Source organism: Phyllostomus discolor, chromosome 14 (genome assembly GCF_004126475.2).
Source record: "Phyllostomus discolor isolate MPI-MPIP mPhyDis1 chromosome 14, mPhyDis1.pri.v3, whole genome shotgun sequence".
NCBI classification, from domain to species: Eukaryota; Metazoa; Chordata; class Mammalia; order Chiroptera; family Phyllostomidae; genus Phyllostomus; species Phyllostomus discolor.
Window position 1 is genome coordinate 7,270,607 of NC_040916.2, and position 12,653 is coordinate 7,283,259.

The 12,653-nt window shown below is 39.2% G+C and overlaps 1 protein-coding gene across 5 annotated transcripts in view; it reads left to right on the plus strand.

The window, feature by feature from the left end:
- The window catches only part of LOC114512023 (membrane cofactor protein-like), a 38,187-nt gene extending 28,991 nt beyond the window's left edge, over positions 1 to 9,196 (plus strand). For 3 of the 5 annotated variants that reach the window (XM_028530913.2, XM_028530912.2, XM_036015736.1), the window contains one exon: positions 7,288 to 9,196. In XM_028530913.2, the coding sequence (XP_028386714.1) occupies positions 7,288 to 7,357 (70 nt within the window). In that variant the 3' untranslated portion in view covers positions 7,358 to 9,196. Of the gene's footprint in view, positions 1 to 5,407; positions 5,498 to 7,287 lie in introns of those variants that run through there. The other 2 variants (XM_036015734.1, XM_036015735.1) reach the window with 2 other exon arrangements.
- Positions 9,197 to 12,653: the final 3,457 nt, after the last annotated feature.

Below are 12,653 nucleotides of genomic sequence, written 5' to 3' on the forward strand. Positions count from 1 at the left end.
CTCTGGAAGGAGGGCACCATGCACAGTTAATCCCAAGCATAAATCAACAAGTTGCTGTTAAAACTTGGCACAAAGTGGACTTGATATAAACTTGTATTTATGATCATTTGGGAATACAGTTGTCCTTCTACAGACTTCATGTCAAAGTACAAAATAGTAAGGAGGTTGAGGATGTCCATCGTGTAAGTGGATGCTAAAGTCCATGGTGTAGGTGGACAGTAAACTCCCCTCCTCCCACAAGCACGCCAAAATATGCACCTATACAGAAATCAGTAACTCCTGATTTCTGGCAGCTGAGGACTGATTGAACAGCTACTGAAGAATAAACGAGAGGAGACTAACTAGAGAAATCTGGGAAACTGCAGGGGCTGTCCAGGATCTTCAGGAACTTTTCCAGAGAGGAAGTGCCAGTAAACTCCATTGCATACAGCCCCTCCACCTTGATGAGGCAAGAGGGAGCTCCATCTGGGTGTTTTGGTCTGCCTGCAAGATCACTGCAGTGTGTTCCAACCATACTCCCCGTAGCCCATTTTGGGTTCAAATAAAAGGATCAAGCAGGATGAACAAGGTGTCTCTGATTGGGGCTCTTCCAGCCTGACAAGGTAGATCCCCTGACACCTGCCTGGCTCCAACTAGGCTGCCAAAACTGCCCAGCACTCACAAGCTATACAAGGTTACTTCTTCACAAGACCACGTTCCATACACCAAAAAGGAGAGAGATCTGATAGAGAAGGCAAGCTGCAAGAGCAATAGAGAAATCTCTGAGGTTAGAGCTACCAGTGAGAACCATTGTATATGTCCCTCTATACCTTGATAGGGTGGATGGGAGCTCTATATAGGTGCTCTGGCCTACCTGTAAGTTTGCTGAATTATGAGCCAATTTCAACTCCAAAGGGAGGAAGCAGGATCAATAGAGTACACACCTGCCTGGATCCTCTCTGTCTCACTAGGCCCACACCTTAGATGCTGTAGGCATCTCCTCAGCTCTAAGCACCCTGCCGAAAATCATCTGGCACACACTATGCAGAGGTCACTTCTACACAAAGCCATTGTATCAAGACTGGGAGAAATGGCTATTTTGTCTAATTCATATTAACAAACATAGGAACTCACACAATGAAAACAAAAGCAAGTCTCCCAAATGAAGAAACAGAAATTGTCAGAAGAAACCCTAATGAAATGGAGATAAATAATTTGCCTGATAAAGAATTGAAAGAAACAGTTATAAGGGTGCTTATCAAACTTGAGAGTGGAACAGAGGAACTTACAAAGGACTTCAATGAAGAGAAAGTTTAATGAAGAACCAAGCAGAGATGAAGAATGCAATAACTGAAATGAAAAATAACTAAAAGTCATCAGCATCAGATTAGTTAATACAGAAGAATGAATCAGCGACCCATAAGACAGACTAGTGGAAATTAGCCAATTAGAACAGCAAAAATAAAAAAAAAGATTTTTAAAAATGAGGATAGTTTAAGGGACCTCTGGAATAACATCAAGTTCACAAAAACTTGCATTATAAGGATGTCAGAAGAAGGAAAAAGAGAAAGGTACAGAAACTTTACTTGAACAAATAATAGTAAAACTTCATGAGCAAAGAAACAGACATCCAGGTCCAGGATGCACAGAGAGTTCCAAACATGAACCCAAGAGACCCAAACCAAAGCATTCTGCTTTGCAATTAAAGTGGCAAACGTTAAAGATGAAGAGACAGTTGCAAAGGCGGCAGAGAGCAACTAGCTTCATACAGTGGAAACCCCAGAAGGCTGTAAGCTGGTTTCTCAGCAGCAGTTGTACCAGCCAGAATGTAGGAACCTACAACGTAGAATAATTTACCTGGCAAGGTTATCATTCAGAATTGAAGGAGAGATGAAGAGTTTCCTGGAGAAGCAAAAGCTAAAGGAGTTTCATCTCCATTAAAACAGCCTAATAAGAAATGTTAAAATATTTTATTTAAGCAGAAAAGGAAAGGCCACAACCAGAATAAGAAAATATGATAAAGGAAAATATTTTTATTTAATACATGCAGCAAATCAGACATTTCAAAAGCTACTACAAAGTTCAAAGACAAAAGTATCAAACTCCAATAACTAGGATACATACAAAACAAAAAAAATCTACAGTATGACATAAAAAAAGATAAAGCATTTAAGGGGATATTAACAATGCAGTCCTTTAAGAATATATTCATTCTTAAGTTTTTATAAGCTTAAATTATAGAATGATATATATAAATCTCATGGAAAGGTATATGCTTATTGATTGCAAAAATTAATATTGCTAAAATGTCCTTACTAACTAAAGTAATAAACAGATTCAGTACTATTCCTAACAAAATACCAATGGCATTCACCTCAGAGCTAGAACATCTAATTGTAAAATTTATATGGAACCAAAAAAAGACCTTGAAAGCCAATGAAATCTTGAGAAAGAATGAAGTGGAAGGTATCACACGCCCTTATTTCAAACTATACTACAAAGCAACAATAGTCAAAACAGTATGATACTGGCATAAAAACAGATATGTAAACAATAGAAGAAAATAACCCAGAAATTGTTGCTTATAATTGTCAGTGAATCTATGGCAGAGGAGGCTAGGATATACAGTGGGGTAAAGACAATCACTTTAAGTTGCATTGGAAAAATTTGAGAGATGCATGCAAAACAATGAAATTGGACTGCTTTCTTATACCATATACAATACTAAAAATGGATAAAAGACTTAAATGTAAGACCTGATTCCATAAAACCAGAAGAAAACATAGAAGTAAACTCTTTGACCTCAGCCTTAGCAATATCTTTTGCATATGTCTCAGGAATGGGAAAGAAAAGCAAAAAATAAATGGGACCACATCAAACTACAGTATTTTGCAGAGTGAGGAAATCATCAAGAAAAAGGACAGACAGCCTACTGAATGGTAGGAAATATTTGTTAATAACATCCAATAAGGGGTTAACATCCAAAATATATAGGGAACTCACACAACTTCAAACACACACACAAAATAGAATCCAGTTTAAAAGCTAGGCTTAAATAGACATTTCTCGAAAGAAGACATACCAGTGGCCAGCAGGCATGGATAGATGCTCAGCATCACGTCATCAGGGAAATGCAAATTAAACCAAATGAGCTATCACCCCATACCTGTCTAAACAACTGTAAGTGCTGACAAGGATATGGATGTTGGCACTGATGATGGGATTGTAAACTGGTACAACCACTACGGAAAAAAGTATGAAGATTTCTCAAAAAATTAAATGTAGAGTTACTGTATAACCTAGCAATTCTGCTTCTGGGTATTTATCCAAGAAAACAAAATTACTAATTTAAAAGGATATATGCAACCTTTTGTTCACTGCAGTATTTATAATAGCTGAGATATGGAAGCGTCATACGTGTCTGTTGATAGAGGAAAGGGTAAAGAAAATGTGGTAAACATACAATGCAATATTACTCAGCAATAAGGAAAAATAGAAAGAATGGAATCTTGCCATTTGCAACAATATGGAAGTGCCTAAAGGGTATTATGCTAAGTGAAACATGTCAGGCATTAAAATACCATGTGATTTCATTTATAAGTGGAATCTAAAAACACAAAGCCAATAAATAAAAACAAACAAATCCATAGATACAGGGAACAAGCTGAGGATTGCCAAAGGAGAGGGGGTTAGGGTGATAAATTAATTGAAATTAAAATGAAGAAATAAAATGAAACATGAAAATGAAAAGGAATGAGACATAGAATAGGCAACAAAATGTGCATATACATGTAAGATTTAATTACACCTTAGACTTCTCTGGGGAAATTGCTGCTAAAGTATGCAAGCTAACGTGTTAGGGGGTATATGAAGGTATGAGAATACATTAGGGGCCCTTGTAGCATTTCCTAAAAAGTGTGTGACTGGGGAGTCTGTATGGGAGAATGTCACCAAAAATTATTACATATAAGGAAACCACTGTCAAAATACAAGTGTCCCTTATCTATTGGCTAGTAAAGAAGGAGGACAAAGCAAAAAACCAAATTACAAAATAGTGCAAGTAGTCATTTTTAAGATCATTAAACATCACTTAAATTGTTGGAAATGGCCACAAAGTTTTTCTCATACAGTTTTCTGTTTCTTAGCTCTAACCTAAGAACAGAATAGGATTCCCAAAGTTGGTCTGAAATGGGCTCCATCCACACATTCCTTCCATTTCCTTTCTTAGCCAATTCTCCTGCCACACTGTCTAGTCTTGGAGCACACAGCCCCGCCCCACGCTACTGCTGCAGCCCCTTGCTGCATGTCACGACTGAGTGCGTCCGAAAGTCCGCTGCCTTTTCTTTACATTAATGTTCCTACTTATTTGTAGTGAGTGTCTTTTTCCTAGGTACATCATTTCTCTTTCATCCACTTGTTGTTTCAAGGTGAGAGTTTGCCAGAGTTTATTAGAATTCTTTGCATAATTTATGAATTTTAATAATCATTTAAATCACTGTGACTAAATCGTTTTTCTTTTTTTCATTATGGATATTTATTATTTGTTGTAACGTAACCCTGTTTTTAATGTTAGGCTAATAATGCCTGCTTCAGTAACTTTGTAATTATTTTTTAAATATTTTATTTATTTTTAATCTATCTGCTTAAATGTACGTCACAAAGTTTTTTGGATCTACTGTGTGTAGTGGCCAGCTCAGGTGGTGGGCACTAGAAGTGGCATGGGACAAAAAACTGAAGAGTCAAATGCACTTAAACATTTTTCTAGTTGGTCCTCTAATTCTTGAGCATTCAACAAGCTCTTCAAGCATTTTCAATGGAAAACTAAGATGACAAAGAGATTTTGTAATTAGTTGAGAAAGCACATTAATGAGATTTAAACGCATCCCAGGAAAATGGGAGGTCTTATCATCAGTTTTACAGAGATCTCCCCTGAGGTTGCAAACAGATGTGCCCCAGGAAGAAACTATGCAGTGCAGAAGTCAGAATGCAGCTGGAAATGTGTGACTTGCCATAACATGGATTTCTAAGACAGTGTTATGTGCATTTAGTATGTGCGCTCTGTGTATTCCCTAAAATAAGGTGCTAGAGACCAGGGCCATTTCTCCCCCAATCTGTTACTCTGTGAAAGAGTTTATGTAATTCAGTTCAGGCTGCATGTTTCAGAGATAAACAGATTGCACAGAAAATCAGCATCTTGATTTATCTGCTGGATGAGCTATAAGACTTCCAATTTAAAGGAGCTTCTTGCACAATGTTCCTCATTAAGCCATTTCCTAAATAAGAATCAGAAAAGTCCCCATGTATGAATCTCATCGGCAGCTTTCCTTCCATTCTCCCCGGTCACTAATTTCATCCCAGTTATTACGCCACTCTTCCTTTTGGTTTGTTGTCACTATTTTATTCAGGCCTCTTCCCTTCCTCTGTTCAGCACCTACCTAACTGGTGAGAGCCACAGAGAAGTAAAATTTATTTCTCTCTGAGAAGAAGAGATGAAAGGTTTACTTTTATCATTAAAAGGTATCTGCTTTCTGTGTTTCTTTTCAGACATTGAATAAATATATAGATGTCAGTAACCCTATCTAAGATACGACGACAGTAAACATTAAAAAGGATACTTAAATTCCTGTTTCCTTTGCCAAACTATCAATCTTTTATACCATTCCAATTTTAATGGAAAATAATGTGGACTAACAGGCTTTGTCTTTGAGGTGGGGTCCCCTTGTCCTCTAGCTTTTAGTTGCTGTGAATCTGAAAGTGAGGGAAGTTTTTTAGCTAAGTGGCAAATAATCATAGAGTCTGTTCCCTTTAAGTTCAGGAAAGAAAAATGTCTATTTACAGAAGCCAAAATACATTTCATTTAATTTTTTAAATATGTTTAATTTCAAGTTATAAATATTAACTCCATAAAGGCATGTATCTATTTTCTTAACCAGAAATTTTTTTACCATACAAAGAGAAACCAGCAAAACAAAGATCCCTAGATTTTGGAAAACTGTGGATTGCACTGCCTGGAAGCCCTTGACCTTCCATGTGAACAAGATGAACTGGAAGTGTCCCTCTGTTAGAATGTGTGTCCACAGAGCAGGGAGGAGAGGGAGACCGTACCCCAACACCTGCCATGTGAGGTGCTACCCTAGGTTACAGTCAGGACTTTGGGGGCAGGTTCTGCAAAGCCCAGTGGGAAGGGCGATTTCTTGGTAAAAGCACGGTGGTGTCTGTGATCCCAGGGGGAAAGGGGAGACAAACACTCCTACTGGAAGGGCGGTCTGGGCCTCCCGGCCCTCTCTGTCCTGCTCTCTCAGGGTTCCTTGAGGCTGAAGCCAACCAGGAAAGTAGTTCTCAGAATGTCATGAGCTTCAAGGTGTCTGTAAACAGTTGACGTTAATTTAACAAATGCCGAAGTTAATATAAAATAATGGTCATTAGTAATTGGGATGCAGATTTTTGTCATCTTCAAATAGCTTCATTGTTAAATAAATATTGTCAGAAATTTGTTATCTTTCTCACATAGGAATTATACTTTAAATTCTAATTTAAAGAAAAAGATTCCACTTTTACAGAGAAAACTTGAGTTGACTTCAAAAAATAGAAAAATACAGCAGTCTTGGAGAATTCAGGGATGGGCCTAACCATGACATCACCCCCACAGTAGTTTTTAGGAAGCTGCTCAACCACAAGTGGGTCCTGTGACAGTGGTGGCTCACAGTGGTGGCTCACAGTGGTGGCCTCCCCACAGAGAGGAATACCAGGAATCCAGGGCTAACTGGTCCTCTCTGGCACTGGGCAGGCATCCCGGACGTGGCTGCTGTGACAAGCATACTGCAGATAACTGGCTGCGCCAGTTTTAGTCTTTGTCTGTCTGTCATGGTCAGTTGACTGAGGCAGGGACTACAATGACATTTTCTGATTCAGAAGGTAATGGCCATGCGTGGCTGAGGACTTCAAATGTGTCTACTCCAATGTAGGATGTGCTGGAAATGTAAAATACATGACAAAATGATAATATATTCCCTGTGTTGGGTCAAGTAAAAGATACTAAAATTAATAGTCCTGTTTAATTTTTTAATGTGGCTTCTAGAAAATTTAAAATTACCCATATGACTCATATTTTTAGACAGTGCTGGACTAGAATAAGAGATTCTGAGGGAGGAGAGTTGAACACTTGAAATTATTTTAAAAGAATTATTTCTTAGATCAGGGACTCAATACAGTTTATTTTAATTGTTCACTTTCTAAGTAAGCTTCTGAATTTAATTTCTGTACTTAATTATGTTTGTCTTTCATGCTACTTCTTTATCTTGCCTTTAGGAAAACAGACGTTAATGCCGAATACAGACAGGCCTTACCAAATAAGGGAAGCACTTCAGCAGAGCACTAAATGGTTTCCCACAAACCAGCGTAAGATGTGTCATTTTTTGATTCTGTTAAAATGCCAAGGTCTACATTTTCACATGGCTGCTATGCAAAACAGTATGGGAGATCCTCAAAAAGTTAAGATAGAACCACCTTATGATCTGGCAGTTCCACTTCTGGGTATCTATCGGAATGAAATGAAATCATGCTGTGGAAGAGATACCTGCCCCTCCCTGTTTGTGGCAGCAGCATTTACAATAACCAAGACATGGAACAGCCAAAGTGTCCATCGACGGATCAATGGATAAAGACAAGTGTACTTGTACAGTGAAATACTATTCAGTCACAAAAAGGAAATCCAGACCTTGGCAACAGTGAGGGTGGACCTTGAGGGCATTTTGCTAAGTGAAATGTCATACAGGGGAGACAAACACTGTGTGATCTTACATGTAGAATCTATAAAAAATAAAACAAGAAATCACTTTTGGAGGGACCAGAGGTGGGTGGTGGGGAAATTGGATGAGGTGTTCAAAATGTACAGTTACGAGCGCATATTGGAATGTAATGTGTAGCATGGTGACTGGTGTGCTAGATTGCATATTGGCAAGTTCCTAAAAGAATAGATCCTAAAAATTGCGATCATAAGGAAAAAACTTTTTTGTAACTGAGTTGATGGGTAGAAACTAAAATTGTGCTGTCTTTTCATAACATACAAATTATCAAATGTTGTCCACCTTAAACGTACACAGCCTTACACATTATATCAATACAACTATAAAGGAAGAGTCTACAGAGGTGCTTAATGATTTCTTAAAGTGACATGAATGTTCAGACAATGCTCAGGTTTTAATGTCATTTGAATGTCATCATTGTCCTTCCATGCCTCTCTGAAAGGGGCATGAATTTGCGTCTGAACGTCTTGCCTCTTGTACCTCGAAGAGCACTTGCGTTTGTAGGGCGAGTCAACACAAGGCCCCTCGGAGTATTAAGGTGAAAAATCTCAAAATTTAGAGAAATATACTTCAAAATGAGATATTTCATCTGTAAAGAATGTGATTTTGAAACCTTTTTAAAAAAAAGTAATACCAACTCTTAAGATTCATTCTCTCAACAACTATATATGGTATATAGTCTATTGTAAAAAGTCTGTATAAATATGTGTATAATACTTTAGCCCTTAAAAATTAAAAATAAGATTACTGAAAACTGGGAATTTGAGTAAGTTTGACTCCTTAACTAAGAATATTATTGGGATATACTCAGTAAACAGTGAAATTATATTAAAAAGAAACATTTTAACTTCTTGGTTATTTAGAGAAGCCATAAGTAAAGTTAATGTATGGCATTTGTTCACTTTTTTTTTAAGATTTTACTTAATTTTAGAGAGGGGAAAGGAAGGGAGAAAGAGAGGGAAACATCAATGTGTGGTTGCCTCTTGAGCACCCCTCTTGGGGTCCTGGCCTGTAACCCAGGCCTGTGCCCCAAGTGGGAATAGAACCGGCGAGCCTTTGGTTCTCAGGTCAGTGCTCAATCCCCTGAGCCACACCAGCCAGGGCTGTTCACTTTAATATCAAACTAATCTAAATCAGTAAAAATTCAGCAACAGTAGTATACTTCTATAGTTAGAACACATTCAATAACAAGAATGCCAGTTTAATACAAAGTGAATGCTGTGGCCTTGTAGTTTTCTCAGGGAGAATTCTACTCTTTAAGGGATGTAGAGTTCTGGCCTTGGTGGTTTTCTCTCCCTTCTTGAAAAAAAGGATAGCTCACTCAGTCACCTAGCCTTAGGCAGTTTTGTGGGGGAGTAAACTTAGATAATCTCAAGTTGCATCAGAATTAGTTTTTGTGTACACCTCACCAGGAAACTGTTGGTTGGTGGTCCTAGAAGGAAGAAAAATCACCTAGCTCATCAGGTAGCACTTTATGCTCAGGTAGAATAGATTCCCCCTCTTCTGAGTCCTCACAGGGTCTCTTTCAGATGAGCCAGTGGGCAAAGAGAAGGGACTGCTACTCTAATTCCTTCTTACACGTTTTGTCTTACACTTTTCCGTAGCACAAATAGGGCCAAAGAAATGTTGCCCCAAATTGGACATGATTTGGGGTATCAGTGGACCAGAGTAAAGACTATTTTACTGTATAAAATGTGCCTTCCCTCTGTAATCTCTAGTGAGGGGCATTTGGAAGATGAGTTTGAGTGGGAATACACTGGGATTCGGAATTAGAAGTCTACCTATTTTCACGTACTTATTTTCAAAAAATGCAGTGCTTGCTTAGAAGCAGGGACATATATACTATTCACTTATTAAAACCTAATTGTATTTTTCAAAAGATTGTTATGCTTACCAAAATAAATGCACTTTCACAGTAGTTTCTGCTTCAAATTTACTTTTTTCAATTTAACGGTTAATATGTATAAAAACTATGTCAAATACTTTTTCAGTTACTGAAATGTATGAGGGAGCCAGTTTTTGTTGAAAAGTTTGTTCAAATGACAGAGAAAGAAGGATATTTGAATTAAAGTTTCTTAAAGCTGGAAAAATGTATTTGCAGTGAAATGGGAAGCCCCAGGATGGAGGAGGTTTTTGTTTAGTTTTTGAAAAATAGCTTCAAATCTGCTAAAAATAAAATGCAAGATTACAAATGTTCATCTTTGTGCCAGTGTGTTTCACGTCAGTCTGTATGTTCCTGATCCAGTCCCACCTTCCCTCACCGTCCACGCCCACAGTCATCCTAACTCGCACATCTCAGAGCCTGAAGTACATCCGGGCTTCTCCACTCTTAGCCCATCACCTGCCTCTCCTGTTCAGTAACACCACGTTACCGACAGCACGAAGTCCAAGTTCCTCGGAATGATGCTTGAAGACCTTCTACAATTAAATCCCAAATTTTATTCCCAAGCCACCTCCTCATACTGAATTTCTTCAAGTAACCTGTCAATCAAGCCCGACCATCTGCCCTGTGCTGCATACCTAGTTCACTGGTGCTTTAATAGGTAGCTAAGATTGAGAATCTCTGCATTAGTGACTCTCCAGTCCCAGGGCCCATTTCTACACAGAAACTTGTCATGGGTAAAGGCTTACATTTACTTAAGAAATTTGAGGTTTTATTAAATTGGCCTATTAAAAGATCAGAAAATTGAAGATCTTGTTGCCTGGCTAATCAAACAAGATAATCTGTGGCTTAAAAATACAAAAGTGATCTTTAATATGAGCACTGGATGAAAATTAGGTTGACTACAAATAAAGCATTTTATCAAATTGTATTTGGCTTTAGCTTGAGGTTATTTCTAATACTTGTACATTGGGATTATATATACAGGGAGATCATTCCAGGTGATTAACAGTGGAAGTCTGCAAGGGTGCTGAAGATACCTGGAACAGGAGGAATTTGAATGGTCGTTGTTAAGGTAGATGTTAGGTTTAAGGAAAGTAGGCAACTCCAATACTCTAAATTTAGTGACAGCTAACATTGTAACTCAAAATGAACTTTTACGTATTTTAAAAATCTGAGTATTTGTACTCAAGCAGGATTCAACATAGTGCACTGACTTCAGAAATCATGCAAAATTGAGTGACTGTGCTCATTCCTTCCCCTCCCGCCCCATATTGTTTCATTTCCAGGCTCATGAAAGGTTCCACTGAAATGAAGCTGTCTTTGTAAATCGTAGCACTGCTGCCCTCGTGTGGACAGACAGGGCATTTGACAATCCCTTCCTTAGCCCTTCAAATTCATTGTCTTTATTCTGAGGTTTTAGTCATTGCCAGAAGCCCTTTATCATTTTCTTTTGGATCTGGTATTAACTAGCTCTTTCCTGGTTTCCTTCTGTGAAATGAACATTTCTAAAGTGTCTAAACTCTGTCCCTTATTGTGTAATATGGGGGAAGTATAACATTGGGGGTCTGTAGTCAGTAAACTATTCTTCCTTCCCTATCATTATATACCAGCAGAAAGCGAACAAATTGCCACAAGCATAGATCACGTTGAGGAAGTTGCACACTTGTTAGCCCAAGAAAATCTGCAGAGAGGTAGTAACACTGATGATAGCAAGAGGAGCCACTCACGGTTATGTTTTTTATGTCACTTTTAAGAATTGAATTATTGTATGTTGCAGTGGTAAGCCTTGTGTCAGATATCAGGAACACCAGCTCTGCTATCCTGGGACTTATGGCTCTTGGCTTCCCTGAGAATTTTGGAAACTTGTTATATTTATGTGAGCACTTATTTATGGCATTTGGGAAAGTGATCAGTCACTGATCACCTACTGCCCCCTTCAAAGGCTCCTAGGAAAATACTCCTTCAGTCTGCATTTGACGTGGGACTCAATTATGAGAGAATCCTCGGATAAGATCCCATAGAACCCATCTTCTCAAATTTTAGAGGGTAGGTGAATCACTGGGAGATCTTGTTAAATGCAGATTCTGACGGGGTGGGTCTCAGGTGGGGCCCGGTGTTTGCATTTCCGTGAGTTCCACATTCTATCTGCTGTTTGCGGTAATGGCCTCGCAGATACTGGGGCACTAACACCTGGGACCTGTGATGTTACCTGTATGGCAAAGGGTCTTCGCAGATGAGATCTTGGACGGGGAGATTATCCTGGATTATCCAGATGGGGTCCTAAATATAATCCCAATCTTAAACAAGGAAGACCGAGGGAGATCTGACTGTAGCAGAAGGCAATGTGACCACTGAGGCAAATGCTGCTGGCTGGGAGGACGGGGGAAGGAGCCACAAACCCAAGAATGGAGCTCTCGAAGCTGGAAAAGGCAGGGAGACTGATCCTCTCCTCATCCCTCCGGTGGGTGCATGGCCCTGCCAATACCTTGATTTCAACCCAGTGAAAACTAATTCAACTTACGACTTCCAGAACTAAAAGGATAACTGTGTGCTGAGACACCGTGTGAGTGTTTGCGTCCTTCCAAATTCCCATGTTAAGTCCTAGCCCCCGAGGTGATGGTATCAGAAAGTGGGGCCACTGGGTAGGTAGTAGGTCATGAGGGCTGAGGCTTCACAAATAGGATTGAGTCCCTGTAAAAGAAGCCCAAGAAGGTTCCCCCACACTTTCTGCCCTGTGAACTCTGCCCTGCTGGAAGGCACTGTCTATGAACCGGAAGGCCAGCTCCTACTAGACAACGAAACTACCAGGGCCTTTGATCTTGGACGTCCCAGCCTTCAGAACTGTGAGGAATAAACCTCTGTTGTTTGTGAGTTGCCAAGTGTGGAGTATTTGTCAGAGAGACCTGAAGAGACTGAGACTCCCCGTTTGCTGTGATTTGTTACAACAGCCATGCGTTTCCCGTGGGTCCTCGGAACACACTTGG